The sequence below is a fragment of the Dermacentor albipictus genome, unplaced genomic scaffold, assembly GCF_038994185.2.
Source record: "Dermacentor albipictus isolate Rhodes 1998 colony unplaced genomic scaffold, USDA_Dalb.pri_finalv2 scaffold_76, whole genome shotgun sequence".
NCBI classification, from domain to species: Eukaryota; Metazoa; Arthropoda; class Arachnida; order Ixodida; family Ixodidae; genus Dermacentor; species Dermacentor albipictus.
The window spans coordinates 335,811-353,815 of record NW_027225630.1 but is presented as its reverse complement, the minus strand read 5'-3'; the positions used below and the strand labels follow the sequence as shown (position 1 = coordinate 353,815).

The 18,005-nt window shown below is 44.6% G+C and overlaps 1 protein-coding gene across 19 annotated transcripts in view; it reads left to right on the top strand.

Moving 5' to 3' along the window:
* Positions 1-408: 408 nt before the first annotated feature.
* Positions 409-18,005, top strand: part of LOC135918737 (uncharacterized) — a 45,870-nt gene continuing 28,273 nt past the window's right edge. For 7 of the 19 annotated variants that reach the window (XR_011510300.1, XR_011510299.1, XR_011510298.1 and 4 more), the window contains exons 1-6: positions 409-715; positions 3,059-3,105; positions 5,066-5,188; positions 5,501-5,596; positions 7,115-7,404; positions 16,451-16,512. Coding sequence is in view for 7 of the 19 variants with exons in the window: in XM_070530296.1 (XP_070386397.1) it covers positions 5,515-5,596; positions 7,115-7,404; positions 16,451-16,512 (434 nt within the window). In the remaining 12 variants the exon portion in view is untranslated. Of the gene's footprint in view, positions 716-3,058; positions 3,106-3,426; positions 5,189-5,500; positions 5,597-5,700; positions 5,728-7,114; positions 7,405-15,379; positions 15,539-16,387; positions 16,513-17,876; positions 17,952-18,005 lie in introns of those variants that run through there. The other 12 variants (XR_011510301.1, XR_011510302.1, XR_011510303.1 and 9 more) reach the window with 11 other exon arrangements.

The following is an 18,005-nucleotide window of genomic DNA, read 5'->3' as shown; positions in this document are numbered from 1 at the left end:
CCACAGGGTGTAACTTTGCTTAAGAGTAGGTTAACCAATGAAAAAAGAAAAGAAAGAAAAACGCTATGAACTACCACGTCCAAATTTTCTGATCCCCTATTGCGAACTGTGTTTTTGTACGTCTCCGTCTTTTGTCGTTTCCCTACTTTTCTTCCACCAATCCTCCAATCGCCTCTTACTAATGTCTATTGCGGACCTGTTTGCTTTACCACTGCTCCCGCTGAACCCAAGGGCTTCAAGGTAACCAAATGAACCCAACGTTGAAATGAACCCAAAGGAAACGGCGCGCGCGGCGACACACACTGGAAGTTCCAGCACACAACACCTATACAAACCTCGACAACCCGCACCGGTGCGCACCGGGGCGCCTTGGTGCGCACTTTCATCCTCTATCAACCGCACCGGTGCGCACCACGAGACGGTCATTAGAGGAAACGCCAGTTCACGGGATTGGCCAGTCGTTTCAGCGGGTGCGAGAGAGAAAATCTGGGGGCGTTTGCGCCTGAAATTTCTCCCTTTGCCTAGGTACCACGGAGGAGCAGTTTCTTTGCTCGTTCTGTCCCTAGGCGTGCCTGGCGTGGCGGCATTTTGCCATCCGTCGGCTGGCGATCCGTCCGTCGTGTACAAGTTTTCCTCGTGCGTCTCCTTGGGTGTTGCTGGCACAGTGCACTGGCGCGAACGATTGTTGTCATTTCGTCAGTGGTCTCCCGTGAAGGCGAGTATGATATGGCGTTGCCCTGTCACTACCAGTGTCACACGTATACTTCTGATCGCGATCGGCACCGATCCGGATCGAAATTCTCGACTGTGATTGGGTCTCTCGCTCATTTTGTCCAAAGGAGGCAATCACGACCGCGAAATTCGATCAGGATCGGGCGTGATCGCGATCAGCAGTGAGCCAGAACACAAGATACACACACAGCGCACACTGTCAACAATTTCATTGCGAAAGCATTGCGACCTTTGAAGATTAGAGCATGGCACTAGTCACTTGATAGATATAGCATATATTACATATATAGCAAAATATATAGTATATTCACAGTTTGCCCTGTGTGTGCGTTTTCGTTCCTTGCTTGTGCCTCTGTCACACTGGTATCTTACCGTCCTCGCGAATTTTTCCATGCGTCGAACGCTTCGAGAGGGCTCAGTTGCGCGTTATTCAATTGCCATCATTTAAACTTTAAAATACTACTAACTTGTAGCGTGCGGTCTTTTTTTTCACGTTTCTGTGTCTTCGTCCGCTTCCGCTGCTGCCTTAGTATGTTAAACGGCAAACTTCTGACTGCTATTGCAGAAGTCTTGGCGTCACAAGTTGGCGGCTGGACGTAATAATATTTATTTTAAGTCCAGCACGCTTAGGCCTCCGCCACTCCAATCTACGGACCATCCTGCTTCCAGCTTTGATCTCCCCACTACCCCTTGGGTGCTCTCAGGTCCTCTCCTGAGGCCTTTGGTTGCATGTGCCCTCCTGGAGCAGTGCTTGTAAAAAATCCAATCTATCGTCGCGACTTAAAAAGCGACCTGCGACTTATACAACACCAGTCAGAACCTTGCCTAGGCGAAGCCGAAGCCTCCCTCCCTCTTCCCCCCCACACACACACCTAAAGTGCCAATACCAGTGCTTTGTCACCCACATCATTTGAGGTTTCTTTTCACTTTCCTCGACTTTTTCCCTTGAAATTTTACTGAGGCTAATAGCTTACTGCATCCTTGTTGGCGCAGACTTGAACGGCTTTTAATTAATATTTTCGATTATTTCTGCAAAAAAGAATATTAAATTATGCGTTTTTATGTGCCGAAACCACGATCTCATTGTGAGGCACCCCATAGTGGGGGACTCCGGAAACTTGGACCACGGGGGGCTCTTTAACATGTACCTAAATCTAAGTACATTGGTGTTTTCACATTTCGCCCCCATCGAAATGCGGCCGTCGTGGCCGGGATTAGATGTGGCAATCTCGAGCTTAGCAGCCCAACACCATAGCCACAAAGCAACCACGGCGGGTCACTTTATTTCTTCAAATCCTGACAATAGGGGGACACGCCCATCAGAAGCACTCGCGGTGGCTGCCTTATCCATACTTTCTCACTTCAACATTATTTTAAAGTTCCACTGTAAACACCATGCACATATGCAATATATTTAAATATACACACAGGACAAAGTTTATAATATTTTTGAAAGAGATGGAGGCAGCCAATTAAGAATTATTTCTAACGGTATGGATAGCCTATGTCTAGAGAATGAATATGTTGTTGTAAGCTCACGACGCTTCAAATTGTTTTGCGTGCTTTTTTGATCATTAATGAAACCTATAAACTTCACTGACCCCGTCAGCAGACTCTTTTATCCACGGCGTATGAAATGCATGTGAATGTTGTGTGTCTCGGTGTTGCTTCTCTTTACAGTAAGCAATGTCAACGACTCATGAAAAAAAGAACATTTCTAATAACTTACAACATTTATTACGTATGGGAACATTGTCACTTACATGCAAACGTAAATATATACAGAGTGTCCCAATTAATTATAATGCACCAAGATTTAAAAAGAGAGCAATGCGTTACTCGAAGAAAACCTAGCGCATATTGTTTGCAGTACATTGCAGTAGCTGCCAGTAATTTTTTCGTTCCAGATTTAATTTGGTCATTTAATTAGTTATCTAAGCCGACATGTACTATCCTAATTATCAAATGATAAATGAGGCATCTAAAGGCACAGCCAAGGGACACCTAACTGCGATATTTTCAGCGACGTACTAATTGTGTACTAATTTTTTATGATAGATAAATAAACCCTGTGAAATATGGAGAATACTACATGACTGTGCTCCCACTCGCATCATAAAGCAGCGCCCTCGAACATGCTCCCTCTGAGTAATCCAGGACGAAATAAAGGAAATAAAGAAAAACATTGTGATCGACCTAATGCCTTATCTGCCGCATCCCTGCCGAAGTAACACGTCTTGTTTGGTGTTACCTGGAAAATAGTTGTGATAGCTGTTGTTTTAGTGTAGATAAAGTGCACGAATGTTTTTTTTTTTTTTTGCTACAGAACCTGTCACCACAAAAGTGAATTGACGTCAGTGCAAAGATTTAAAGGTACGTTTTGTTCCATCCCATTTGCCATGTGTTTCTCTAATGAGCACCCGGTAAGCATGATCCTCGCCTTGGCATCTGCAAATGGCAACAAGAGGAAGACTACAAATATGTATATCAGTAATGGAAGTGTGGCGGTAGACCAAATACATCGACTATCATCAGAAATTGTGAAAACCTGAGACAAACCGGCAGCTTCAACAAACCAGCGGAGGACTCCATGTTTGAGTCCTAGCCTATGCAGGGATGTTCTAGCATTTATGGCCTCAAATCCTCATGCTAGCATGCAGAACGTGGCCGCCCAGGTACCAATTTCCAAGTCAGTTTGGAGAATTCTAAATGACAGCCTTTCAGCCGTCCCACCTTAACCAGCAACAATGCTTGGAAGATAGGGACCCGTAGAATCGTTTAAATTTCTCGCAAAAGCCCATGAGTCATCATACCTTTTGAGCAACATCATGTGCACAGATGAAGCCAATTTTCGCCGAAACGCCTAGGTACATTTGCATAATGTGCACTAGTGGAGGGACTCCAATCCACGCTGTGTGAAGTGCAATAGGCACCAGTACCAGTAGTTGCCCAAATTGTGATTCAGAATTTATGCTGGTGCTATAATCGGTCCCACCTTCTTCGATCACATACTCACTGGACAGTGTTACATCAACAAAATCCTTGAAAGAGTGGTGGATGAGTTTCTCTGTGAAGTCCCGCTGTCAGCTCTTCCGCTTCTGTGGTATCAGCAAGATAGGGCACCCGCACACAGCAGCAGCCAAGCACAAAACTGGCTGGATGCGACTTTCAATGCGCAATAGATTGGAAGGCACAGGCCTGTGAATTGGCCCGCTAGGTCATGTGACCTCTCTCCACTCGATTTCTTTCTTTGGGGTTATTTATGTGAATGATCTTGCTTACGTAATTGAGACAGAGTCAGATTAGTTCAAGGCAAGGATAACGGATGTCTGCCGTAGAACTCCGGCGTCGGTCATCAAGAAAGCCACTAAAGATGTTTCATATTTAAAACAGCACCAAAAAACACGGACAAGGAAGGACACAGAACGAGCACTGACTGCCGACAACACCTTTATTGAAGCGTGCACAAATATATACAATTCGCAATGGGCATAAAGAGAGTAAAAGAAGAAAGGGAAGGCGAGTCATCGTCATTCAACTCCTGCTGTGCATGCGTCAATAACATTAAACTTGAGCAAGGTTAGTGACATGTTAGTCGCACATTCAGCCACACAAACTATAAACAAAAATACTAGTGACCTATTTCACTAAGTGTCCCTTAATTCATAGAATAAGGGTTCTCTCTACTTTAACATGTCCAGCCAGCTCAATTGTTGGCGGCGGTGTGGTGTACAATCTTTACAACGATGTGACCGGTATTACGAACGATTTTGGAGGTCCCAGGCACTTTCTTATGTCTTTGACTGTACATGTCAATGCCCATCTATCTGTCACCCTGAAGGTCCAAGCCAAGTATGTCCACTTGCTAAGTTTCTGTTACTGAGTAAGATGCATGCTAATCCCATTTTTTTTTAAGACTTGCATGCCAAAGAACCAGCAATAAGTGCAACATTTTTTCTCAAAGTATAGATCAGAAGACACTTCTTGAAGCAAACCAGCTTGGTGCCTTTGTACAAATGCTGCTTAGTCACTAAAAGTCGTACCATAACATGTTTGAGGAAAATCGATTAGAACATTGATGCTTTAATGCAGTGCTGCTGTCGTGCTTAACACTGCACTGTAAGTCAATTAGAACGCAGTATTTTCTCATTCCAGTTACAGTGGAATCTTGCTAATCCCAGTGGTTCTGAGGCACCACAATGCATTATTGCTGTAAACATTTTGCAAAGCCTTTGCCAGTAGGCAGTGAGCTGTCATGCTCATTTCAATATGCCTTTGTCTTCTTCACAACCTTGTGTTATACTGTGAGATGTGGATCCTTCAAATATTACAGGAACTTGCATGGCTTGTGTACAGGATACAACATTTCCTGGGAGTGTTCTCAGCCTAGGTTGTGAAAGACTGCTTTAAACTCATGGGGACAACTGAGAGTGACAAGAGGCATTATTTTGTTGAGGTAAGCAATCCTTAAGCTAAACCAAGAGGTAGTATGCATGATTGGAACTGAACTTTCATATTGAGTGAGCAATCCTCTAGCAGCACTGGCACGATGCTTAGATCTCTGTGCTTCGTGCAGTTCTTTTTCTTTGCCTTGTTGTTGCCACAGTGTTTCACTTCCCTGCATTCGTGTCATTGACTCTTGCTAAGCTTGTGCAATTTTTCCTCCATGCAAGCATGGACTGATTTATCTTCTGTTTGGGAAACAGTCATAGTTTGTCCAGTGACCCACTGGACTATGTGAATAATTTACATAATGATACCACTTCAGACTTTTAAATCATCATGATGTCGATGGCACTGTCTACAAAACTATCACCACTGGATTGCCCCTCTTCAGCGGGCAAGACAGCAGCAGCACCAATAGGTGTGGTACCACTTACTGCATATGTTCTGACCATCCCTTCATTGCTTCATAGCTTCATTGCCCACATAGTCGGTGCCTTAATTTTATTCCTACTTGTTGCCCAGGTGGTGTCCCAATCCTGTAACCCTCTGGTGAGTGGGGATATTGAGATGAACCATCGCCCTATTAGACCAACAGAATAAAAATTGTAATCTTGGTCCCCCACTTGATTAATGGCTAATGTCATGACTATTGTAGGGTTGATAGCTCAGATATGTTGAAATAATTTTTGCTCTTCAAAATGAGAAAACACATGACATTGCTGAACTGTGGCTGTTCGTCAACTCTTGATATTAAACTATAAAAAATCTTCTTACCGCCCTCAAATAGTTTGTGCGCGGTTTACAAGCTGGAACATACATTCAACAAACTTTCTCCTCAAAACTTAATAACCGCTTCTCAGAATTACAATATTGGAAATTGTTCATGGCAGAACAGCTCTTTTTGCATCATTTTGTGGAGTCTTGATAACAACAATCCCTTGCTATTGAAAGTTGTAACATTCTTTTCATTAACATTGAAGTTCAAATGCTTTCAAGTCCTCTTAAATAAAAAAAAAATAGAAGGCTTGGGACATATTGTGGTATAGGGCCTATGCAGGCATTTTTTAAACTGCTGGAATAACAAGTTAACATTCACGAATGCTTGTACTGAGAAAAAGGTACTGAGTTCGATTTATCTAAGCAGTGGTTCATACACACCTCTAACACCACCCCAGGAGGAGCCAGACACTGCCAAACTTTTTCCAATATACCCCCCCCCCCCCCCCCCACTTTCTCCCGCACGCAAGAGGTATTCGCCAAATGCCAGTTAGGTCAGAAGAGACAAAATAGAAAGGTCTCTTTTTGCACCTCTTGTTCATCGAGCAATGTTTAAGAAAAAATGAGGACATACAAGGCACTGTTTCCAACTAAATTTTTTATCCAAGAAAACCAATATACAGTAAACTACCACTTGAACGTCACTTGAACAAATTAGTCAGCTGTACGAAGTTTTTTATGTCCCCCATCGAAACGCCATTCAACCCAATGCAAATGCCTTTCAGTTTAACAAAATTCAGTACAGTGGCATTTCACTCCTGTGAACATATTCTGCTACATCATCATCATCATCATCATCATCATTTTTATTTTCACCACTGGATACAAGGTGAAAAAGGGAGAGCTGGGATAAAACCGAATTCTCTTCGGCTTGACAAAGTTCCGGTCTCCCAGACAGGCACGGAAGCGGCTGGTGTAGGAATACAATTACGGATAAAGTGTGGATATAAGAGTTTTTAAGCGCAAATACATATAGAAATTTTCATGTTATTACATGGAAACTAGTTGTAATACAGTTGTGTCAAATGACTCCCAGTATACAATTATGATCTGTTATCTTGCATATTATTATTTAACACAGGCTCAGTTGCATATATCATAGTGGACTTGGAAGCACCAAACGAGCGCGGATGCTGATCAAATTTTTTTCTGATCGCAGAGATCGTGCTGTCGAGGACCAGATTCGTCGACGCAGGGTCTGAGCATGCACTGCATCAGGCCTATCTACTGGTACCTCTGGCTGTCTGCCCTGCTGGCTTCATCGGACGAAACAAGTCGCAGGATGCTGTACCACGTGCACTGCACTGGGACCACCTGACCAGCACGGTGACGTCGACGGAGACACCATGGCACCCGGATAAAAGCAGCAGCCTTTTCGACGTTACCTTCAGTGGACTTGGAAGCACTGAACGAGTACAGATGCTGATCAAATTTTTTCTGATCGCACAGGTTAGTGACCAGCATTTAGTCTCTTCAACTAAAGACAATGACATAACGTTAACGGTGCTCCCAAGTCCACAATGCTGTGTTGCTATTTTGCGGGATTGTTTTAATGTTGTCCGCTTAATGTTACTAATATTCGGAGACGTTGAACAAAATCCAGGCCCTGACTCTGATTCAGATGAATGTTCGCAACGGGAACGAATGAAACGCATTCTAAGAGAACAAAAGGAAACGAACAAAACACTGAAACAACTGTCTTTAAATATCAAGCATGTGGAGACAATAGTTGCAGATTTGCAAGAAAGAATGACAGTTATTGAGAATGAAAGGGGATTATGGAAAGAATGCGAAGACAAGATAGTACACTGCGAGGAATCTTGTAAATCTACCATGACGCAAGTAGAATTTCTGGCATCGAAGGTCGATGATCTAGAAAATAGAAGTAGGCGGGATAACCTAGTAATTTATGGATTAAGAGAGAGCTCTGCTGAAGATGTTAAAACACTTGAAGAAGAAGTGCGAGATGGTATATTTAGGAAGATCCTAGGAATAGAAGTTAACTCAATAGAACGAGTTCACAGAATCGGTACAAAGCAAAGCCAAAGGACACGCCCCGTTATTATCAGGCTATTCAACTTCGCTGAGAAAAACAAAATATTATCAAGCTGCTTCAAGCTGAAAAATACCCAGATTTCAATATCCGAAGATTTCTCAAAGAAAGTACGCGACACACTTGCTAAATTATGGCGTTCTGCAGTAAGTGACAAGGCGAAAGGGGCAAAGGTATCTCTGGCATTTGATAAACTAAAAATAAATGGCAAAACCTTCATATGGAATGAGTGTGAGGACAGAAGAAGTGAACTATCTAAACCGATAACTTCTGCACACGGTGGCTCAGCAGCTCGCGATTGCACGTGACAAAATGCGCGCAGTGTAGTCAATAAGTTCAGCCTACTTGAAAGCATAGTTGCAGCCCATCAACCACACGTTATAGTCATCACGGAAACCTGGCTTCACGAAAGCGTCCAGGATTCCGAAGTGTTTCCACCTTATCGGCTCATACGGAAAGACAGAGAATCGCGGGGGGGGGGGGGGGGTGTTGCTGTCGCAATTAAATCTAACATAAAATTCACAGTTTTAAAAAGCATACCTGACCATGAAAGTGTATGGTTTAAACTTACATTTAATGGAAAAAGCATATTTCTGGGTGGCCTATATCGACCTCCGAATGCGCCCCCTGTATACCTAGACGTTATGCACACTTACATTGCACAACACACTAATTCACGTTCCAATATTATCATCACAGGTGATTTCAATTTACCAGGAATCAATTGGTCTAATCTTTCGCACAACAGCTGTGACGCAAAAAGTGCTGAATCTCTATTGTTCATGTCATTTACCTTTTCTCTAGACCAGCTAGTTTCCGAACCGACTAGAATAGCTGGTCGGTCATGTTCTGTGCTTGATCTGATGTTCGTAAGCAGTCTATTTCAAAATAACACATTAAACGTTGAAAATAGCATTTCGGACCATAAAATGATTGTATTCTCCTGTCCAATTTTAGGAAACCGTGAACGCGTTAAGCCATCGATTGCTGTTATCAGGGATTACTCAAGAGCGGATGACAATGCTATCTCAGAATATTTAAACGCCTGCTTTCTGCAGTTTTCATTACTTCATGATGTAAATTAATTATGGTTACGTTTTAAGCGTATTGTGCGCTTTTGTGAAGAAAACTACATTCCCTCCAGAAATAAACGAGTGAACAGAGAACATCCTTGCGTATCGTGTGAAATAATACATTTAAAACGAAAAATTAAAAGGAAGCGCAGAAAGAAAACCACACGTGACCTTCAAGATCTCGTACGCTTATTACAATATAAGATCCATATGGCCAAGGAGCATTTTTTCACTGTTACTCTGCCTTCTTACCTGACGAATAAACCACAAAAATTCTGGCGCTACCTATCGAGGGAGCGGCACACCGTATCGCAGATTACTGTTTCGAACGGGACAGTTCTTCAGCCTGACGTCATAGCAAGCAAATTTTATGAATTTTTTCAATCTGTATTTAACAGAACTACCTTTAACTGTCCCTCTCCACAGTATCAGTTCGAGACTCCAATGCCTGAAATAGATATCGACCAACAAGGAATTTTTCGACTCTTACAAAATCTGGATGTAAAGAAACCCTGTGGCCGTGATCTTATATCAAATGCATTTTTGCAAAAGCATGCAGTTTGGACGTCAAAATACTTACACGTAATTTACAGGCGATCTTTGGAAACTTCAGTGATACCTGATGACTGGCGAAGGGCCAAAGTAATACCTGTGCACAAATCTGGCTCTAAACTCGACGTAACTATAGACCTGTTTCATTAACATGTACATCCAGTAAATTGTTCGTACATATTATTTATAAGGCCATAATATTGCACTTAATATTTTTAGAGTAAGAGTGACGATTATTCACTCAAAGAACAGTTTACACCCTTTCGAGTGCCCCTTCTGCCACACAACGATAATCGTCATCTGCCTTGATGCGTTTTTTTATTTAACGCTGCGAGCCCGGTAACGAACGGCACGCGCGTTATCAGCATGATAGCATTGCCTGTTACTTTCCTGTCGGGAATGCTATGTCATTCTGATAACGCGCATGCCGTTCGTTACTGAAAAGTACCGGGCTTGCCGCGTTAAAGAAAGGAAATGTGGGCAAGCAGATGACAATTATAGTTGTATGGCAAAAGGGTGTAATTATGCTTAAGAGTGTATGCTAGCCACCATACCCTTAGTATAAACATATCTTCTCTGTAAAAAAAAAAAAAGTAACACAGCGATTTTCGTCTGGCGACAACAACAACAAAAAAAGGTCGCTTCCAAAGATTGTGCGCAGCTATTAGCGGCGAGAATTAGGAGTGGCGCCCTCTCGCGAGTGACGTCACGGCCAGGACGCCGCTCGCTCTGGCTCGCTCGGTTGCCGCGCGCGCTCGTTCCCTTCGTGTATGCTTGGGGTATGGGTGGCTCGAGCCGTACGTATTGAAGAATACGTCGGCTTCTTTCAGCTGCCATACCTTAACCACAGTTTCTTCTTCAAAAGCGTGTGAGTCGAGAAACTTTGCGGCTTGGATATCGCAAGCTAAGCAGCGTTAAAGGGGTCTACTAGGTTTTGCAATGCATATATGCGCCGTGTCTATCGGTAAATTTTGACAAAAAAAAGAATATCTGCAAATTCAACGCGCGAAGTTGTGTGTGATGCTTCGCTAAACACTTAAAGGGAAGCTGAAGAGTCTGTCGAATTCAATAAGACGCTCATATACGGATGCGGGAACCTTATAAACCATGTAGGTCAAATTTGGGGGTTTTTTTTCAAATAGGAGCGACGTAATCGTCGGTTGAAATTGCACTGTAGCTCCGCCCCCCGTCGAATGCCGCGCGCTGCTGCTGACGCTGACGATGCGAGCGGAGACCGGAAACCGCGGTGTTGTGACGTCAACTTTAGTGTTTTGCTCCTTCGCAGCCTGCGCGACCGTGCCTGACCGTGCTTGTTTCTGCGTGCGTGCCGTCATAATCTGCTTCGATCAACCCTGCATTTCTTTGTGGTTGCGTCTGTGTGTATGTAGAGTGGTGGTCAACGTGCGCAGCATCAACTGATGTGGTGGGCCGATCATGCCGTCTTTCTGTGCAGCCTACGGTTGCACGAACACCAGCGGCCGCGACAATGTTGTCTTCCATTGCTTCCCACAAGACAAGAAGCTTTTAAGGAAGTGGGAGGCTGCTGTAAAGAGAAAGAATTTCAAGCCCTCAAGAACAACACTGCTGTGCTGCAACCATTTCCGTGACGACGATTATCACCAGAATTTCCACTAGCAGGCTTTCTAAACGCAGCGCGAAAAGATCGGAGCAACGAAAACAAAGACGGCACGAGTGCGGACTGACTGATGATAACTGGTGTTGGAAGGCCTTATGAATACACGAAGTCGCCCAAACCTGGATTTTGATTTACTGCGAGCTCCTTCATGTCAGCACGCTGAACGGAAGGTGCATGTTTATTTCCCGCCCTCGACGCAGGTTTCGTCGCAAAGCGCCGCGAATTTTCTATTTGCACGTGTGTTGTAAAACAGCCTGCACGCAGCTACCATAACGCAGTGCAAATGTAGAGTTTGCATGTTCTGGAAAGCCGGCGCACGCCAGGATGCTACGCTCCCCCCGTCTCTCGCGCACAGCGAGAAACCGACCGTCTCACGTAGCCGACGGAATTCGCCGCCTTTACGACTTCGGTTATGAGTAGTGTGCGGATGGCGCACAGATGAAGGTCACTACACGTACTGCATGAACCGGGAAGCTTTTCACGCGTTTGAACCGTCTTTGTAGGTTGCCGACAGCTTTGGACAGCGCACAAATGCCGACGATCGCATCCCCGCTTACGTTCCACGAGGAGGCATGCAGGAACACAACACTGCAGTTGTTTGACCGGAAACGAGCTCACTAGATCGGCGAAAGATCGGCGAGATCACTAGATCGCTTTGCAAAAAACATACTCACCAAAGAGCATTTCCAACACGAGGAGATCCCAAGACTTCGCTTTCGTTCTCGTCGAAAGCACTGCTCGCACCAGCATCGTTTACTTCTTCGAGAGGCCGGCTCTTTGCAATCGGCTCGTACATGTAGGGAGCAACGCCGAACTCTTCAGAAAAACGCAGTCTCTCTCAATTTTCTATTACCGCTTAATTTTCCATTACGGCACCAAACTACCTGGCACCGCGCTTCATGGGGAGCGGCAGCGGTCGGTCGCTAAAGTTGACGTCCCGGGTCGCCCAACCAATCACAGGCGGAAACGAGACGCGCGAGCTGGGCGTGTCCGCTGCTGCACTTTTCGTCGAAATAAAATATATTTGCGCTTTCTTTCGCTCAATTTCGATACGATATTCGAATTCGGAGGGTTGAAAACCATTATGTACACATGTTCACTCATTTTTTCTGGAAAACCTTTCAGCTTCCCTTTAACATTCCTTTAGTATTTAGCTATGAGAGGCATTGCATTTTACGTGGAAGAAAAATTTGGTAATTGGCGTCAACATGTCATCCGATGTTAGAAAGACACTGCCCAGCGAAGCTGTCATCATGATTCCTATTACTCTGGTGTGTTGTTCTATTCAAATATGCCCATTCATTAATGCGTAAAAAAATAGTTAGGCGCGTATTTCTTATGAAAAAGTTTGCTGCTACTTTCATCCCCCTCTGAAACAGGCCTCCAAATAACAAATTGCTCATGGCTGCTAACACGACGGCGCGTCATGTAGAGTATTTACATAGTTAATTCACAAACACCATAGTAGCAATCACCTGAGAGAAAAGTTTCATTGTTAAGATCGAGAGCCACTCAATTGAAAGTGATGAAATGTTTCATAGTGGCCCTAAGTAGCCTTTATCGACAATATGGCACACCCCTGATCACGTAACGGTAGCAATCGACTGTCCGTATAGCGAGGCACGCTATGATCGCGAAACCCATCAGTTCACTACAACTTCGAATTAAAACCATAAAGCATTTTTTTACAGCGCCAACTGGAATGGCTGAAGTATTCTCGAGCTACTACACCGCAGCTTAGATTGCCTACAAAAGGAAAATTCAAGCACGTTCTGTCTCATGATGTCTCGATCCAGCGTTATTTAATTATACAAACGGATAACAATTCGCTTCGTCGGTACATAAAAGAGAACCTTGCAGGCTAAATTAAGTTTGCTCCAATCCAATCGCAAACATTCATAAAGAAAGCACCACACCACAAGCCTTGCATATACTTTCACTTAATTTCTGACCCTCCACCGGGGGAATTTCGATATCTTGAATATGTCCCATACTACTAGTCATTGACGCTTCGACTTCTTTCTAGCTGCAGCTATGCGGTCCAGCAGGCATGCTTCACTAAAAAAATTGGGCCGAGTAGCCTGTGTCAGTTCGCCAAACAGATTCGTCATGTATATTCCTCAAGCAACAAGCACTAGTAAATTTCTCAAATGAGTTTGATTTGATTTGATTTATTAATTTCCATTTACACACACACATGTACAGAGGAGTGGTAAATGGAGGTGGATGAGGGAAAAAAGCCGCACAGACGCGGCTTGAGGTAACCTCACCCCCTTAGGTACAATATGGCTGCATGGGGTAACACATCAAGCGCCATATAAATTACATTTATATAGTCGCCATAAAACATTGCAGTTATAGAATATATGAAAGAACAGTGAAATATTTCCACAATAACAATGCAAAACACACTGCGGCATTGAAATAAATAAATGATATACACTAGGTACCATAAACAAAAAAAGAGGAACATAACAAACATTATTACAGTAAAAGCTCGTTAATTCGAACCGCAAGGGGAAGCCTCTTCAGTTCGAATTAACGAAAGTTCGAACTAATGAAAGTGAAGGAGGGCAACTAGTACACTGCGATTTGGAAGCAGTAGGGCATGTCAGAAAGTGATGGCGTGTGCTGCGGGCACACGCCATCTTCAAGTCGAAGCTCCGGGTCCGACTGTGCCACACCACCGATGCCCATCGAAACGAACGTGAGCCGAGGCTTAACACCCATCACAATGAATCGCGACGGCCGATACCTCCTAAGCTGAAAACAGAGGTGCACAACCGATGAAGACTGCCGAGACAAAGACGCTGAACATGTGAAGGTGGCGTAGGCCCTGATTCGTAGGTTCTTGATTGTAAGCGCAGCTGCGACGTACTTGATTCGCTGTGTTTCGGAGCTTGCCGTGCCATCTCCGCACAACATTAGCAGCTGTACAAGATTTGCAAAGCCTCCGAGATTCGCAACGGGCAAGAAGTCTCGGAGGTTACGTAGAACGGAGAGGCGGCAGCCGCCGCTGCCTTCTGGCTGACCCCGCGTCGGTTAGATTTTTTTCCGATTTTGCCTTCTGTCGCCGTTCTCTCCGTTTCGGAGGCAATACAGCCTTGTGTGTAGGCAGTAGGCGCGTTTCTCTGGCCGTGTGCCAGGCGAGCGTAGTTCGAATTATCCGTGAGGGCACCTTCTCGCGTTCGAATTAACGGACTTTCTTATACATAGACTTCTGTGGAGCTTGGCCGGGCCAAATCGTACAGTTCGAATTATCCATAAATTCGAATTATTGAAGTTCGAATTAACGAGCTTTCATTGTAATCATTAACAAACGTGCTCCAAAGAGGTGAGTTGAACGTGTAGCACGGAAAAGGGAATATATATTGGTACATTCCTATTTGTACTATGTAAATAGCTGTAAGCCTTCATTAACTTTACTTCAAGTTTCCGCCGCGTATAAAAAATAAACACGTGAAGAACCGCCTAGTGTTGACAAGCAGGTAAAGAAGCAAGTGAGGCGTGTAGAATCTTATCTCCAGTATTAGTTAAGTCCCCGTGCTACTGCCGAGCGTTTCTGTGAGGAAATGCAAAAATTCGATATTATACCATGAACTACTCGTCGTGAGCTAACCTGTTTTAGCGGAATAAAATCAACGTGACTGCTGTAGAAGTCATATATAGCCAGCTTTGTGACATACTTGTTGCACCGCGGCAGGTATGGTATCATAACTGGATTCCTATAGGCTATGCTTTTGCGATTGTCTATCCGCGTATGAAAAACCCGCAACGGGCTGGTCTGCGTCGCTTCGGCTGGCACTGTAGCGCTGCCTTCGAGAGCTGCATTGTTGTCTAAGAAATTAGCTCTTTGAATAAATGTTCTCAAAGGAAGACGTCGTAAAAATATATTTGAGACGACCACCATAAGTATACAAGCAGAGAGAACGAGGGCGAACAAACGAAAACACCGCAGAAAGCGCCCGGACAACGCCCGAACTGTAGCAGACGACAGGCGAGAGTCCGTGCCCTGACGTCACGCTAGCGGCGCTCGCAGCGCCGCTCGTGTTCGTTCTCGGGGCTAATAGCCAAGCCGATCCACGCCTAAAACTTCCCAAAATGGCCGACTGCATCGTCGACGTCGTTAATACACTCTGATCGTTCACTTGATTTTTCGCTGCATTGGAAATGCAAGCGGTTAATTTCGCCGAGTGAAATGTCTCGACGCTTTTCAGCGCCCGTCTCGTGCTTCTGAATAGAGCTTGCGGTATTGGCGTGAACAGACAGGCAAGTGGACGTATTTATTCTAGTTATTGAACAGTTGCTTATCTCACCTCAATGCGAAATTCTTGACTGCGTTCTCGAGTTTTGTTTAACGGTAATGAGAAGGAGTTAGATAATGCACAGAGGCAAGGTTTTGTCTGGTCTTGCAGGAGTCCCAGGTGCTTTTTCCGCCGCGTACACTGTCGCAATCGTTACACGTCTGAGAAACCAGACTGGCGGCGCATAGGTAAAGCCGGCTGCCACTGCTAGCCACAGTCCCCTACCTTGTCGCTATAAAGAGGAAATTTGTACGTGTACTAAGTGTACGCAATGTTTCTTTGTTTAGTATAATTTGGCGGCGCCTCCAGCAGACAAAATGTGGATACCATACTGCTCCTTCGGTTCGGGCTCGGCAATGCCTCCGCGTGGAGGGCGCGTTTAAGAGGAAGCTTTAGCTCGGGTGTTCCAATCTAAATACATGTAAACGGAGTATTCGTTTTTCTCGGCAACCACTGCACCAAATTTGACGAGGTTCGTTACATTTAAAACAAATGCTTAGAATCTAGAATTTCTGCTGGGTACACAAAAGATTTAAGCGAAACAACTGATGCAAAGCGGGGCATGGTGCTTTCAGTGCCCAATTTTTTATAGAACATGTAGTTTTCCATTATAAAGGGAACTGTAATGCGATGTCTTTAAGTAGGGGTTGTCTTATATTCAGAGTCGACTTATGTTTCAATATGAACGGGAATGAAGTGTTACGCAAATCTTCTAACGAAATTTACCCCTGCTGTTTCCATATTGTGCGTAGAAGAAACAGTGCGCGCACTTTCAGCTGCTCAGTTTATCTTCAATGCTGCTCTCATTTTGTAGAGTTCATCACATGTGCATGTGCAACACATTGGCGGAGGCAATACGAACTGCATTTCTCTCTAGCTGGACAAGTCGGAATGGCAATGCACCTTGGAGAACAAGACTCGAATTGTGAAAGTCTGGTGGTAAGTCTGAAGTAATATATTTTCATTTATATTTGGTGTTAACTTTCCAGCGCAAACTTTCTATCCTATTGAAGAAACATTTAGCCCCCTGTTTGGCCTGTTTTTTGAGGGCCTTACATCAGGCCCCCTAGCAAGTTTTATAGCGTCCTCGATCACCTTGCCCCGAGGTTGCGCTGAAACCAGAATGGTGCGCCTTGCACTGCCGTGGTGGTGCACTGCGGAGGGTCAACATCGAGGACAAAACTGCACCCATTGCAGGGTGCTTGCATGCAGCGCTATTTTGCCCCTGGCGCGCAAGACGTGCGCGAACGCGCGCGCGCGCGCGCACATTTTGTTGTTTGCAGGTGCTGAGCATCTGCGGCAAGCGCTCAAACCTTGTCAAACTGCATGCTCCGACATACCTGGTTGCAAGCAAACACCAATGGATCTTATAAATAATCCTGGCGACCCTTTCAACGAACCTGTCCACTTTCGGCCGCTCTTCACCACATTGTTTTTGGACGAGGTCGATAAGCATGCTGTCTTCGCTGTCCGAAGAACTTGAAAAAAGCTCATCGATTGCGGCAATTAGCAGCGCTTCCTTTCTCATTGCCGACATCTCCACTGGCTAACTCCGTCAACTCCATTGCAACCGCAGCTATCAGGCCAGAGCATCCACGGTTCTGCAGTCGGCAGTGCGCGCGCGCGTCCCGCAGTGCTTGCTGGGATTGCACCCCGGCGCACCGCCGATTTTCTCGGTGCGAGACGGGGCAATGGAAAACCGCTCCAACAGGGTGCGCTTCCGGTGATCGAGGATTAAAGTGCGCAGCAAGGCGCCCCGGTGCGAGTGATCGAGGACGCTATTAGTTTACACTGCAATTTAAAGCTTCTTGAGACCCGAATACAGCCATGGGACATAATTACTTTTCAAGCTGGTTATTATTGCCTCCAGGCATGTTTCGAACATGAAAGATGTTTTTTTAATAACATAGTTTTAAATAACTGGCATCTTTTTTAAATATCACAGTCATACGTAGACAGGCTAAGAGCTGCATCTCCAAGTAAACATCTCATGCTCGCTATGGTAAAAACTGCATTTCATTGCCTGAACGCAGAGGTGAAGATGGAGTTATGTGTAGTAGACTGTTACTTGGCTGCTGCATCCTGGATTTTCATGCATTAATGAGGAATTCAAAACAGACTTCAAGGTTGCGTCCTGCTGTTTGTGACAATGCAGAGGTCTACATCAATTTAGTGTGAAATTTCTTGAAAGTAGATGAGAAGAATATGAGTGAACCACTTTCGACAGTTCCACATGCATTGGACTTCATATCCACGATGAATGTTTGGAGTAACGACTTCAGACTTCTGGCATTTCTTTACAGAAATAATCTTTTAAACTGGTTTATTATTAGAGGAGACAGCAGAAATTGAATGCCCTCTTACCACACCACCATGAGGTGAGCATGACTGCCAACAGAGAGACACTCTGCCTCGAGTAGCCTCCGCGAGCG